At 35.9% G+C, this 13,229-nt stretch overlaps 1 protein-coding gene across 14 annotated transcripts in view; it reads left to right on the top strand.

Moving 5' to 3' along the window:
• PHF20L1 (PHD finger protein 20 like 1) overlaps positions 1 to 13,229 on the top strand; it is a 62,797-nt gene that overhangs the window by 10,032 nt on the left and 39,536 nt on the right. For 8 of the 14 annotated variants that reach the window (XM_074838567.1, XM_074838250.1, XM_074837915.1 and 5 more), the window contains exons 4-9: positions 149 to 233; positions 1,008 to 1,096; positions 3,586 to 3,648; positions 7,320 to 7,527; positions 8,189 to 8,317; positions 12,690 to 12,772. In XM_074838567.1, the coding sequence (XP_074694668.1) occupies positions 149 to 233; positions 1,008 to 1,096; positions 3,586 to 3,648; positions 7,320 to 7,527; positions 8,189 to 8,317; positions 12,690 to 12,772 (657 nt within the window). The remainder of the gene's footprint in view (positions 1 to 148; positions 234 to 1,007; positions 1,097 to 3,585; positions 3,649 to 7,319; positions 7,528 to 8,188; positions 8,318 to 12,689; positions 12,773 to 13,229) is intronic. The other 6 variants (XM_074838006.1, XM_074838481.1, XM_074838164.1 and 3 more) reach the window with 3 other exon arrangements.

Genomic DNA, 13,229 nt, shown 5'->3' with positions numbered 1-13,229 from the left:
TAAGTGGCATATTTATTTTTGTCTTTGACTCTTTTTTGTAAACTGTCTTGTTTTCCTACATTAAATCTCTCTGGCATGTGATGTTTAATTCTTTTTAGGAAAAAATCAAAATTATTAAAATATTAATGACTAAATTTGTATAAAATAGGATTTTAAACCTGGAGAAGAAGTCCTAGCTCGTTGGACAGACTGTCGATATTACCCTGCAAAGATTGAAGCAATTAATAAAGAGGGTATGTATTCATGTATGGTCCATTGGTAAGGATGGTTTGCATAAGCTATGCTGTTACCTGTAGTGTGCTTAAAGTGACATGCATATAAAATTTCCTTGCTGCCTCAATATTAAGTGAAAATGTTTCTATTGTATCAAATTTAGTAAGACATTCATCTTTTATCTGTGTGAAATTAGAAAATTGGATTTTTTCCTGGAAGACAAAATGCTTAATTTCCTCAGTGATGAGAAGAATATCCTGTGCACAGTGTTATGAATATTTTGTACTATTGTTGATTTGGATTAATGACATATTTAAATTTTTGTGATTGTTTTAGGAATGGTAGGTCTCTTCAAAGTTTTGTTTATTGAAGAAAAACCATGGAAATGGGGAAATGCAATACTTTGCAATGGGGTGATATTTCTAATGAAGATAAGTAGAAGCTGAAGCTTTTACTGTAGTTTAAAGCAAACAAGGATTTGGTTGTGAATTGACTTGTTTCCCTATTGTGGCAATTTAAAGATTACATAATTTTTTTCAGTAAATTATGAGCAAAAGTGACACAGTGGCTTAAACATGCATGAAATTGTCCAGGTGGACAAAGAGCAACAATATAAAAGCAGGGTTTCATTGAGGCTGTAATTTATTTCTTTCTTAAAATTCTCGATTCTAACTGTAGGTAACACCTGGTTACTTTGTCATACAGCCTACAAAACATTTTGCTAAAGCTTTCATAGTAACAAGGTGTGTTTTGTTTCTTAACTACTCATAGTTATTTCTTCAATCCTTTTGTAGGAACATTCACAGTACAGTTCTATGATGGTGTTATTCGATGTCTTAAGAGGATGCATATCAAATCTATGCCAGAGGATGCAAAAGGGCAGGTAAGAATACTTTAGGTATCTCTTTGTTAGGTTTTATATAGATGTTTTTTAATATCTTGAGATAGTAAAAATGTCATCTAGCGCAACTAGTTTTAGATTATAGTCTTTATTCTAGATCCTGCACTGCCTTGCTTCACCAGTTTTATGGATGATGCCCTAGAGTGTGCTGCTCAAGTAGTCTTGCCTTTATCTGAAATGCCTAGCTGCTGTACACTCCATTGCCGACTAATCTGTACCCAGAGTTTTGTCTTGCAGAGTTTAAAACCGAGAGTCATCCAGAGACTTTTTCCTCTGGTGTTCTTTCAGGAAAAAGCTTTAGCTTGTCAGTAGTCTGTGCTGCTGATTTCTATTTATTTATTCTTCCCCACCCTCCACCCCATCTCTTCTGTTTGCTACTGTGGTAGCTTTTTACCCACGTGTTCTTATTAACATGACTGTTCTGTGGGGGTTTTCTCCCCTGTATCAGAACTTCCGGGGGTGCAGAAAGATAAACATTTTTTCTCTGATAATGTTCAGTTGCTGTTAAAAGAGAGATGCTGGGTAGCAGTTGAGGCAGGCTCTGAAATAGAGGACATGATTTAGTCACTAGGCATATCTTTAATTGCAAAAGGAAAACAATATTGAAAGCTGTTACATGACTTCAGTGGAAATGCCATTGCATTTATCTTGCATGGTCACTGTATTTTCATAGTTAATGAATGAGAAATTACTCCACTGAAACTATTTGAGACTCAGAGACAAGAAATGTGAAAAAACTGCTCTTATTTGCTCTCAGTCTTCTCCAGAGTACGCCTTCCAAGTTGGCAAACAAAATTCAGGTATTTCATAATTAGTGTTGTAACCACCCATATTGTGACAAGGACAGATGGATAAGTGAATTGGCTTGAAAACATTTCTATATCCTGGCCTCCAGGTTACAGGTAACTGTATACTAGTGTTGATCATCTATGCAAAGAACATTGGAACTTTGTGCAGGCAACGCTGCACTACTTAAACTGTGTTTCCTTAAACAGATTAAACTGAAATCCATACTCACACTAACACTGGCTTCTTACTGCAGTCTTACAATAACTCTATGAACCAATATGTAACATTTCAGACAATACTTATAGTATCACAGTAAGTTAGGAAGCTAGAGTATTTAATTTTACTTCATAAAAAGGAAAACTTGGGTAATGTGGCTGTGACTGAACTGAAATAGCCCTTCTGTGAAAATGTGAAGAAGTCCCTTAGTCTGTCCTGTGCTGTTTCTGGGGAGCTATGTTGTCTCTAATTTGAGTTACTACTCTTAGGCTACAGGCATTTTAATCTTTAAAAAAAAATAGTAAATCCATTTCTTAGCAACCATTTTGGCATCCAGACATGCTTGGTGGCAGTCTAGCTCATCTATTATTTCTAATTTTCCTCAGTAGTTAAGAGTTATGATGTCAGTCTCATGCATCTCAGAGGCTGAATGTAGGTGGCTTCAGTGAAGCCTTGAGAAAGAATAAGGGGGCCAAATTTATACTTTCTGAGATGGATTTACAATTTTTAAGTTGTCTTGCAGCAAGAACAGCAATAATTATGCTTTCTATAATGCTAAATGATACTAGTCGTAGCATTTCACTTTGCAAAAGTAGAGGTAGGCATGAAGTTCTGTAGCCCTCAAAGACAAAGACACTTCTTTATGCAACATCTACATCATTATTCTATGGCAAAATGTTTGTTTTGCAAAGTATTTTTGTGGTATTTAAGAATAAAAATGTGATTTAAGGTTTGGTTTAAAAATCAGTTATCTGAAACTGAGCTTTGTCTAAGCCTAGAACTCAAATGGATGTTTTTGCTTTTTTGCATTATTTATTTTAGAGGACATTTACTGAAAATTATGTAAAGCTTAAAAAAATGCCAAGACTATAACTTGATTTGAAAAATAGGGGAGTTGGCAGATCCAACGCTTCATGCTTAATTTCAAGCTATGACTTGGGGTTTTTTTGTTTCCAAAGAAAAACATACATTTCAAGAGATGAGTGTAGGCTTAAGATACCTCAAGTTCTAGTGCATTAGCAAATTTAACAAATGTAAGATCTGTTTGGAAGGTGTGTGCTAAGCATGCAGAATTTGAATTACATGGAGAAAGAGAGATATAGACTAGTTAATTCTTTGATTTGAGCTTAGTGTGTCTTAAAGGAAGAGATTGTAAACACTGTAATACTCGAACTCATTTTTGAGTTGAAGCAGAAGTGTTTTATTAAAACTAAGCTGTGAGGGTGGAAAGGCAAAATTTTTAGAGTGGAAAATATTTGTGTGGCTCAATGCAATGAGACTACAGGTTAGGTTGCTCTGCAGATAAGCGCAAATTAATGAAATCACACAGAAATGTGGCTAATGTAGTACAGAGAGAAAATTAAAAAAGATGGGATATTGACTGCCCTTGTGAGAGCACATATGAAGTATTCGGATAACTTACTTTTTCTGTTTCATGTTTTTTGTTTTATCTTCGATGTAATTAGGCGCGCGAGAGGGAGCAGATAGCGCCGGAGCTGAGATTAGTGACGGAAATCGAACCAAAAGAAGTGAGTTTTGAGGAGGGTTTTGAAGGAGAGGGAGGGGACTTGGCACACAGGAAGAGGAAGCTGAGGAAAAAGCATGGATTTGCGATTGGGACAGAGGAAAAAAGAAGATGTGACAGGAGACAATGTGAGCCAAGATGTAGGTGGGGCAGACTGTTTAGAATTGAAAGGTGAGGATAAGGAATCCAGGCTTGATATGGAATCAGCCAGTCAATAGATTGATGATGATTTATGTATGTGTATGTATGAATGCATGGGAGTTGGGAGTTGTGATGTGTCAGGAGAGGAAAAGCAGCTGAATCTTTAGTACTGTAGAGAAGCAAAGAGGTGGTGGTTGTAGGCAGGTGAAGGGAGAACGATGTGTGTGTGAATTCTGCCATTGGTGCAAGGGTTGGATTTCAGAAATTATTCTGGTTTTGCCTTCCCACTGTTGCAGGTTTAAGGGTTATGCAAAGGAATGTTTTAAAATACAAGTGTTATAGCTAATTGATGTGTTAGGCTGTTGGGTAATTTCTACTAATGTATTTCTTGATCATGCAATTTCCTGTGCTTTGATTTAGTGAATCTAATTAGCATAATGACAGTTTTCCTCAGTAGTGGTAATGTTTTGTCTTGTAACTACAGTGTCCCATTACTTTTCTCCTGTCAATTTTCTCAGCTTACTTGAAAGATGAATGTTAGTAAGAATAAAAAAGAAGGGAATACACTTTTTTTTTTCAAAATTATATATGTAAATGAGAAAGTCACTGGGGTGAGATACTGTGGGAAGTGGGAAATTAGGATAAATAGTGCAGAGTAACTGGTGCAGAGTTATGAAACCACAGCCAATAGAGGGACAATGTTAACACACAAGGGAGAAGTAGGGAAAACTTCTAGGAAGATTTTGCTTTTACTTTATTAATTTCTAATGTGTTCATGTTTGGACCCTTGGCTTTGTGTATACTGAATGCTCTGGGGAAACGTCCTGCTATTAAAGATCTGCAACTAGTTTCTGTGATATCTATGATATTTAGTGTCCTGTTATTATGGCTGACAGAGTAGATATCTTACAGTGACTCTGAGACAGACTTCAGAATTCGTTGTGCTTTAGGTTTCCACTGTTATTCTCCCATTTTTTTGTTAAATTTTTCTATAGAAAAAGGCATAAACATGCCTTTTTGAAGGAGGAGTTCCTATGCTGGTCAAAAGAAATACAGTCATCATAGTATCTTAGATGCTAAATAGTTCTTACACATCAGGAACTGTGCAGCTGAGCAGCCAATCAACAGGAGTTCAAGGTTAAAAAGCAGGAATTAACTGTGTCACTTTAGTGCCTATATGTTTGCTCTGGAGCTAGAATAAAAACGGACCCACAGAGTTTCTGACCAATCCAGAATCACAATTGTTGAGGTTGGAAGGGATTTTTTGAGATAATCTTCTCCACCCCTCACCCCCGCTCTACATTCTCTTCGCTGAGTTTAAATTTACACGTTAATCTAGGAAAAAAGGTATAACTACCACCATAATTAATGTCTCTCTACTGTGGCTTCTGAATGTTTAACCTTTGTTTGCTTCATTGTTATGTGTCCTGCTACCCATTGTAAGCTCCATGTCTTAAGGAAAGTATCCAAACAATGAAATAAAATGCAAACAAAACAACCCTTCGTGTTGCACCAGAACAGCTATCATTAGAACAGGATACTTAGTTCAGTGTAGTCCTTGAAGCTCAATATTTTCTGAAAGCTGATTTCAGGGTGCTTAGCTTCACTGAAAATTAAAATGCTGTTTAGAGGCTGCACTTCCTTTGCTTCCCATTTTTATCATAAGATCCAACCTCCCGCCATGTTACTGATCCTCTTCATCCCTTGGCCAGGGTACAGTGTAAGACTTCTACTCTCAGGTCTCCTAACTCCTCACCAGCACAAATAGCTCAATCCTTTTTTTGTCCTGCTGGATGGGCAAGGCTCTGGATGGACTGGAGCTAATGTGTGTGCTCGTTTTGGCTGGCCAAAAAAGAGGTATGTGTGTTTTTGATTGACTATGCAGCTGGCAGTTAGACACGCTGTTTGTGGCTGGCATGTCACCAAATGGCCTTGGTAGTTGCCTGTTGTGTAAGCATTGCCAAAGCGCTTCCAAACTTTGCTGCTGCTAGCTAGGCTGAGTGTATGCATCTTGCATTGACAGTTTGGACATGGGACACTTTCTCTTAGAAGAATCAAAACTGCTGGTGTTTCTAAGTACATAGCTTGACGCAAAGTAGAAGTGTAACCTATGTAAAGCAGTGATTGAAAAGTATCGAGCTATGGAAAAGGAAAAGCATAATACAAAGAAAAATAATGCTTTGTATTTTGTGTTACGCTTTTCTCGTACATCAAAGAAGGCAGAGAAACCCTCAGTAGATCAGAAATTTTTAAGACTTATAGTACTTAACGAGTGGGAAAAAGTTGCATTGAAACAAGATGTATAAAATCAAGATACTTTAGGTACCTCATATGGTAACATACCAAGAAGAAAACAGCTCAGAGTAAAATCTAGTCTGTCTACAGCTGGGGGAAAATAAAATTACTATTTGTAAAGCACTCACGTGAAACTAGACAAAAAATAGCTTTATCATACTTTTTTAAAATATGTGGTAGTACAAATCTGCAAATACTCCTGTAGACAAATTGCCATGTAGTAAATTAATTATTGTTCAGAACACTCAATGCTTAATTCTTACTGGTGGAGGATGAACATTGCTATTGTTTTTTATATCACACATAACTTCTCCATGGAAAAATTCTGTACCTTGTTGTTATAGAAAATTTTAAAAAACTTCAGTGAAAAGATCAAGTTAAAATTTTTTGCAGTCAGATTGATCCCTGACACTCAGGAGACATAAGGCAGGAGTCTGGTCACTCCAAACTAGTGGAAAGAGTTTAGCTCAGCCTTGGAAGTATTTAGGCACCCTATAAGTCAATGGGGAGAACTTGGCTTCGTCTACATGCCAAAGTAGATTATTTTGGGCTGTATGTTCTGATTTTTACTCCTTGGATGTTTCTGTATGGTCAAATAAGCCATAGTACAAAATGGCACTTTTATTACTTTAAATGTGGATTGTGAAATTCAGTCATATTATAGAGCACTTCATTGAAATTATTGAATGCAACTTGTAATATGTAATACAAAAAGAGTTGTTATCTGTAGTTACTCTAGAAACAGATATAATTACATAAGAGTTATCCCTGCTTTATCAATTTTAATTCAGGAAGAACTTTGCCCAACTTTGCAGCTGGCTGGACCATGCTTTGAGTTGATTGTAGTTTTGAATAATAGTTAAATTTGAGCAACAATGGAATTGGTGTATTTCACAGCCAGAAGGGTAAGAAAAAAGTCAGTGTTCTGGGTTTGGGAGCTCCTGGGTTTCTAAAGCTATGATGCATACAATAGGTAGCAGGGAATGTGTGCAGCCAGAATTCTATACACTGTTTTTTTGAAGGTGTTTTCTTTTTGCTTTTTATCCATGTGGCATACTGATAATGCTTCAAGTTTTAGGCAATTTGGGAAACTCATTTTACCACTTTTTGAGTAGTAGCCATAAAAATTCAACTGCTGTTGAACATTTCTAGATGAAGTTTCACTGGGTTTATAAGTATTTTCTATTTGAGTCTCAGGCACTTTTTTAATACTTACTTACCATTTTTTCCTTTTTGGAGGATTGGATAGCTTTGGTCAAAGCTGCTGCTGCAGCAGCAGCCAAGAACAAAGCAGGAAGTAAACCTAGAACCAGCGCAAACAGCAATAAAGATAAAGAGGACAGAAAATGGCTAAAAGTTCCTTCAAAAAAGGAAGAAACGTCAACCTCTACAATCATGCAGGAAGTCCAAAAAAAGGAAGAGGAGCCTACATCTAGTGACACATTTGGTAAAAACAAATTCTATAAAAGAGAAAATAGGTGCTTCTGTAGTGTTGAAGTTGAATTCCTTTGTTAATTTTGCAATTAAGTAATAACTAGTATTTGTAGAGGAAGATGTCTCATTTGCTATTATGATAACTTTATGATATGTGATATTAATCAGTTCAGAAACAATTTTTTATCGGATAAATCCAGTTCGGTCAGCATTTACTTCTAGTACAAAACTTCTAACTAGCTCTAACAAGAGCAGAACATATATTGTTTTCAACTACTTCATTGTACGCTTTGGTTCATATTCCTGCATCATCTGTTACCTGTGAGATAATCCCTGATCTTGTTCTAAGAAAAAAAAAATTCAGTATGGATGATATATTCATATTCAGGGATGTTTGAAACTATTTCTGGGTTGATAAGAATTTGTTAATTTTAATAGTCTTTAATACTGATTTCTCATAATATGGAGTAAAAATTACAAATTTTGAAGTAATTGCATCTAGTGCTTCAATGTGTAATATTAAATCTTCAGAATGTGTCATTTTCATCTTTAATAGAATTTTAAAGTTTATTTCCTGCAGTATTCTAATAGCAGTTCTGGAATATTTAAGTATTTTGGGTGGTGTTATGTATTTATGAAATGTGAGTTTATTAGATTCCTCTTCTGTTTAAAAGTAGGATTTCCTGTAGTGGATGTTCCAAAGATGACCTTTGTGCAGGCAGAGAGCACATTATCACACAAGAGGAAAAGTAATCTAGGCAACTCATTTCAGGCAAAGAGAGCTCGTCTTAACAAGATCACTGGTAAAGTACTTTTTTTTGTTGATAACTATTTTCCTGTTTAATATAGTGAAATATACATGCTTACATATAAGGTACAAATGTAGATTGATAAAAGCACATTCATGAGGCAGATACTACAGTCTTTTACTAGTTTGGAACTTTTAAAGGAGTCTATAAATGGTAATAAAATGTGCCTTGTTCATAAATTTGGAGAATGGTCTCAGACATGACTTGGTCTTTTAGTTTTTTAGGAAGATAGCCATCCTGAACTGATTAATTTATTCAGTACTTTTTAACTCCAGCTGCATAATTTTCCCCATTATCGGGTGAATTTGGGGTTTGTACACTTCTTAACATGGTCTGAGTTACATACCACCACCACTGTAAATAAAAGCTTTTGTTAGCTATGGAAAAACTAAGTGGTTTGTCATAAAGTAAAACTGTTGCTGAGAAGAGTTTACAGTATGTCACTTAAAAGTATGCAAGCCCAGCTACAAATTGAAGCAGTGAAGATCTAAAATGTTTTTTTCAGTGTCTAAGGCATTCATTCCCTACATTTACTACTCAAAGGTATTAATGGAAAACAAGTATATAGCTATAGAATACATCTTTTACAACAGGAAATAGAATAATAGATAATTGGTCTTATCTTTAAAAGCTGAAAAAATCATTTTATTCCAAAAGTGAATAGAAGTTTGCTTAATCGTAAAAAAAATTATTTCAATTTGGATCCCTCCTCCCCCATGCCTCTCAATAAGCAAATTGTGTTGCCGTCAGCGATCCTGTCAGTATTTAGAATCAGGGTAAGGTACCTGTGCTGGGAAAGCATCAGATGCATTTTAAAAGCTGGGTGGAAAAAAGGTGTGAAGTCTGCCCTCTTAACAGAGGGGCCCTTGGGCAGACAGTAAGATAGAAATGGATTCCACTCACTATTCTAGTAAATAATATTTTATGTGAAGTCTGGCAAACTTTTCTATGCTACAGGTGAGAGGGGTTTTGTTCTTTTGCTTTTTTGTAATAGATAGGGTATGGTCATTCATAAAAAAATCTAACTTGTTTCTGTAAGATAAAAATAAACTGCATGATGAGTTTTTTCAGACTTGTTTTGGCTGCTCCAACCTTTCATAGGTGAGCAGTGGAGGATGTTGTCAGTTTTCTCTCTACCAGTGTGTTTCTGTTTGTCTCTCAAATCAGTACTTGAATCTAAAGGAGAAACTAAATGAAATGGGCCAGTATAGAACATAGTATTGAAGGAAGCAGTCTTTAGGAAAACCTATCTCTGCCTCCAGGATTTTCTTTCCTGGAAGGCTTCTTATTTGGTACCAAGTTTAGTTAACAGATGTCACTTCTACTCTCCTTTGCCCATAGTGCGTACACCCTTGGTTAAGTCCCAATTTAATTGCTGCCATGAGCAGTAGAAGATATATATATACTAGTGATATATAGTTAACAGGCTTACAGAGCCCTGTTAATTTTTTTCTAATAGTAGTTAGTAGCAGAAGATACCAAAACCAGCTGAAAAAACCTGTAGCTCTAGAAATTAGGTTTTTCTGTGTTTGTGGATAGATTCTCCTTTCCTGAGGAGCTTTATGAGAATAATAGCAGTTGGACAGGCTCATATAGACTGAAGTGAATAATCAGAAAACATAATGCAGACACTGACTTGGTTATCATTCTAAAAACAGTGTGTCTCTGTCTCCATGAAAGCATACTCCACTAGCAGAGAATGTTACCTTTCAGTGAAACTGAATTAATCCTTTAATTACAAGGTGAAATTTGTCATGCTTGGTAGTTACTTTGTGTAACTCTTCTCAAATTAACACACTTCTGCAACTCCTACTGTAGTAGGTTTTTTTATTGATGCATATAATGGAGTATTTTGAACATGTAACTGCTGATGATCAGACTTTCTGTTGCTACATGCTTATTTCTTATGCTTGAGATACTTGTAAATCGTCATTTGTGTCCCCAGCGTGAGCTTTTAGATCTGAAGGGAGGCTGGGAATCATGCTGGTGGAATCATAAAGCATTGTAGCTGTTAGGAAAACATTAATTTACCAAGTGTCTTCTGGCTGTATTGGGGAAATAGAGCAAATAATGTTCTAGGAGGCTGTCTGAAGAGAACTGTTCTCTGGCTTTCAATTCAGCATTCAGTATTTGTTACAGATTGTCTGCCACAAGGGCCACAGCTGCATCTGGTGTTATTTGCTCACCATTTAACAAAATGAAGTTGCTTCCCTTGCCCCTTATTCTTCTGCTACTGCCACTGGGGGAAATTAAATTTCCTGAAGGTGAAGGATGTCTCCTGCTGAGCATGTATTAATGTCTTCTTCCAGTTAGTTTTTGCCTCTGGAATGCTTGCTTCCACATCTCCTGCTGTAGTGTTGATTCCTAAAAGAATATAGGTAACATCGGCAGCAAGCTTACAGAACAAAACACTTCTGGTTCTCTATTAATTTATTTTTAATTTATTACATGCTATTACTGACAAAGGATGGTGAACCTGCAGTCCTGCTGCTGTAGTAACTTGTGGAGCTGTTTTGTCTTTTGGCAGACATGGTGATTGGTTAGAAAAATCCTTAACGGGGTAGAGAAGAAGGAAATAAGAAGGGTTATATATTCACAGGTCTGACAATCTAGGTTCATTTCGTGGCTTTACTTTCTGAGCATCTAGCTAGAATGAAAAATCATAGAATCATAGAATGGGTTGGTTTGGAAGGGACCTTAAAGACCATCTAGTTCCAGCCTCCCTGCCATGGGCAGGAACACTTTCCACTAACCAGGTTGCTCAAAGCCCCGTCCAACCTGGCCTTGAACACTGCCAGGGAGGGGGCAGCTACTACTTCTCTGGGTAAGCTGTGGTTTGTGGAACCACAAAATCTGCCTTATAGACTATAGCTTGTTTGGTATTTAAAACTCCACTTAATTTTGAAAATTATTTTGTTTTTCATTTTAGATGCATGATTGTCGATATAAAGAACACTGTTAATTTTGCAACTTGATTTAAACAGGATAATTTCAGTGACAAATGTTTATTTAGGTCCATGAAACCTAAATCTTTTATGAAGCCTAATGCAGAATTAAAATCTTACCTGATAATTTTATTTGTATTAATATAATAGGACTAAGTAAGTTTCTGCTTTTCAGTTAACCTATTTAGCTGTAAAATCAATTAGTTTACACCTCTTGTTATGGACATGATGTTCTGAAAAAGTTTATTTAAAACATAACTACTTTTCAGTAAACTGAAGCATAACTTAATCTAACAAAAAGAGTAAATGAAGAAAAGCACCTAGTATTTATTGTGTAGTGCTGAAATGTGATAGTTTTCTAGCAAAATACCACACTGTTTTTTGTGTGCCTGTTTTTGCTTTTTTTTTTAATGTCCTGAAAGCTTCCTGAGAGACCAGGCTTTGTTAATTTATAATTTCTTGGGCATTTTGCACTGTGAATTAATTTTGAGCATATCTAATTTTTCATGGAATGCAATAGGAATTTCCTGTGGCTTAGTCAGCTGAAGTTATTTTTGAGGACTTAAACTCTCCACCCCCAATACTAACATTTCCCAGGATTAAAATAGTAATTTTTATTCAGATTTGTGGTTTTCAGGTTTTATCAGTTCTGTTTTGTCTTATGGCATAGACCTTTTCTTTCTCTGCAGACTTAGGTGATTAAAGTCATTGTGTGAAGTAGAACTGAAGCTATTGCTATATGCTTAGCCAACAAAAAGCTTTTTTGTATTTATGTTGCCTTGTCTTTTACAGATTTTTTTTTTTTTTTTTTGTAGTTAGTAGTGATATTGTATATGAGTTCATGAATGAAGTGACATATTCTGAGGTATTTGCTCCCCATAGAGTCTTGTTATTGAGGTAATTTGGGAGCTCCACTTCTGAGAATATTGATTTGGAAATTAAATCCCTTGTTCTATTCTGTCTAAGAAAGGTTTGCATGTGTTAGAGTTAAGTAGTAGTAATAAAAATTCTGACGGGAATTTCTTAAAAGGCTAGAAATGGGAGAGAGAGAGAAAAGGTTTGTAAATAATTTTGATTTCTTAAAATTTACTTAAGTATCGTAGGCTTGGTGTTAAAGCCCAAGTGCTTGGGCTTTAGAAGGATGATGAGGCATTATTTTACAATTGATAATTTGATTTTCATCTTGTTAGTGGAAATGTCAGAGAGGTATCTCTTGTGAAATGACACCATCAGGGGAATGTCCTTTAACTTTTTGTTTCTTCTAATTTAAAGTGTTCCGCTTTGTGTTGAGCTGTTTCAGAGGGAATTATGCTGTAGATCTAAGCAGTTCATATTTCTTGTCTCACTGTTTTGCTTTGTTTTCCACAAATTCTTGTTGCAAGCCGCTTCTAAGTAAAAATCTCTGCAACTTTTCTCCTAAGGTTTATTGGCATCCAAAGCTGTTGTTGCGGATGGTGCTGAAAAAAAGGAAGGCAACAAAGAAACAGCTCCAGTCCTGGAGCAGGTATGAAATGGTAGAGTTTGATTCTTTTGCAAGGTTCCCACTGGAGTGTGCCATGGAGATGTAGTACCTACAACATAAAAATTTGCCCCTTCAGATTTAACAGGGAACTGAAAATTGATCTTATGTTTACATTTCTGGCAGAGCCAGAAATATGGAATTTAATTGTCTCTAAACAGTGTTGACTTGAATTTCAGTAATGAGCTTTTGTGTTAGAAAACTAACAGAAAACAAAGAAAAATGAAGTCTCCATGCAACAAATATGAGGAGACCAGTGTCCCAAGGTCCAGTTTTATTGCTGGAACCATGACCGTGACTGGCTTAGGAAAAGGCCCTTACACAAATTTAATTTGTGTTTGAAACAGGGTTTCTGACATCACTTAGAACTTCTTTTAAAAGAAGTTTCTTTTATATTGTAAGAATTTGGTGTTGTAGGCTTGTACGTGTTTTATGAACCGCT

Source organism: Strix aluco, chromosome 1 (assembly GCF_031877795.1).
Source record: "Strix aluco isolate bStrAlu1 chromosome 1, bStrAlu1.hap1, whole genome shotgun sequence".
Classification (NCBI taxonomy): Eukaryota; Metazoa; Chordata; class Aves; order Strigiformes; family Strigidae; genus Strix; species Strix aluco.
Note: the sequence above shows the minus strand (reverse complement) of the source record. Positions and strands in the feature narration are given on the sequence as shown.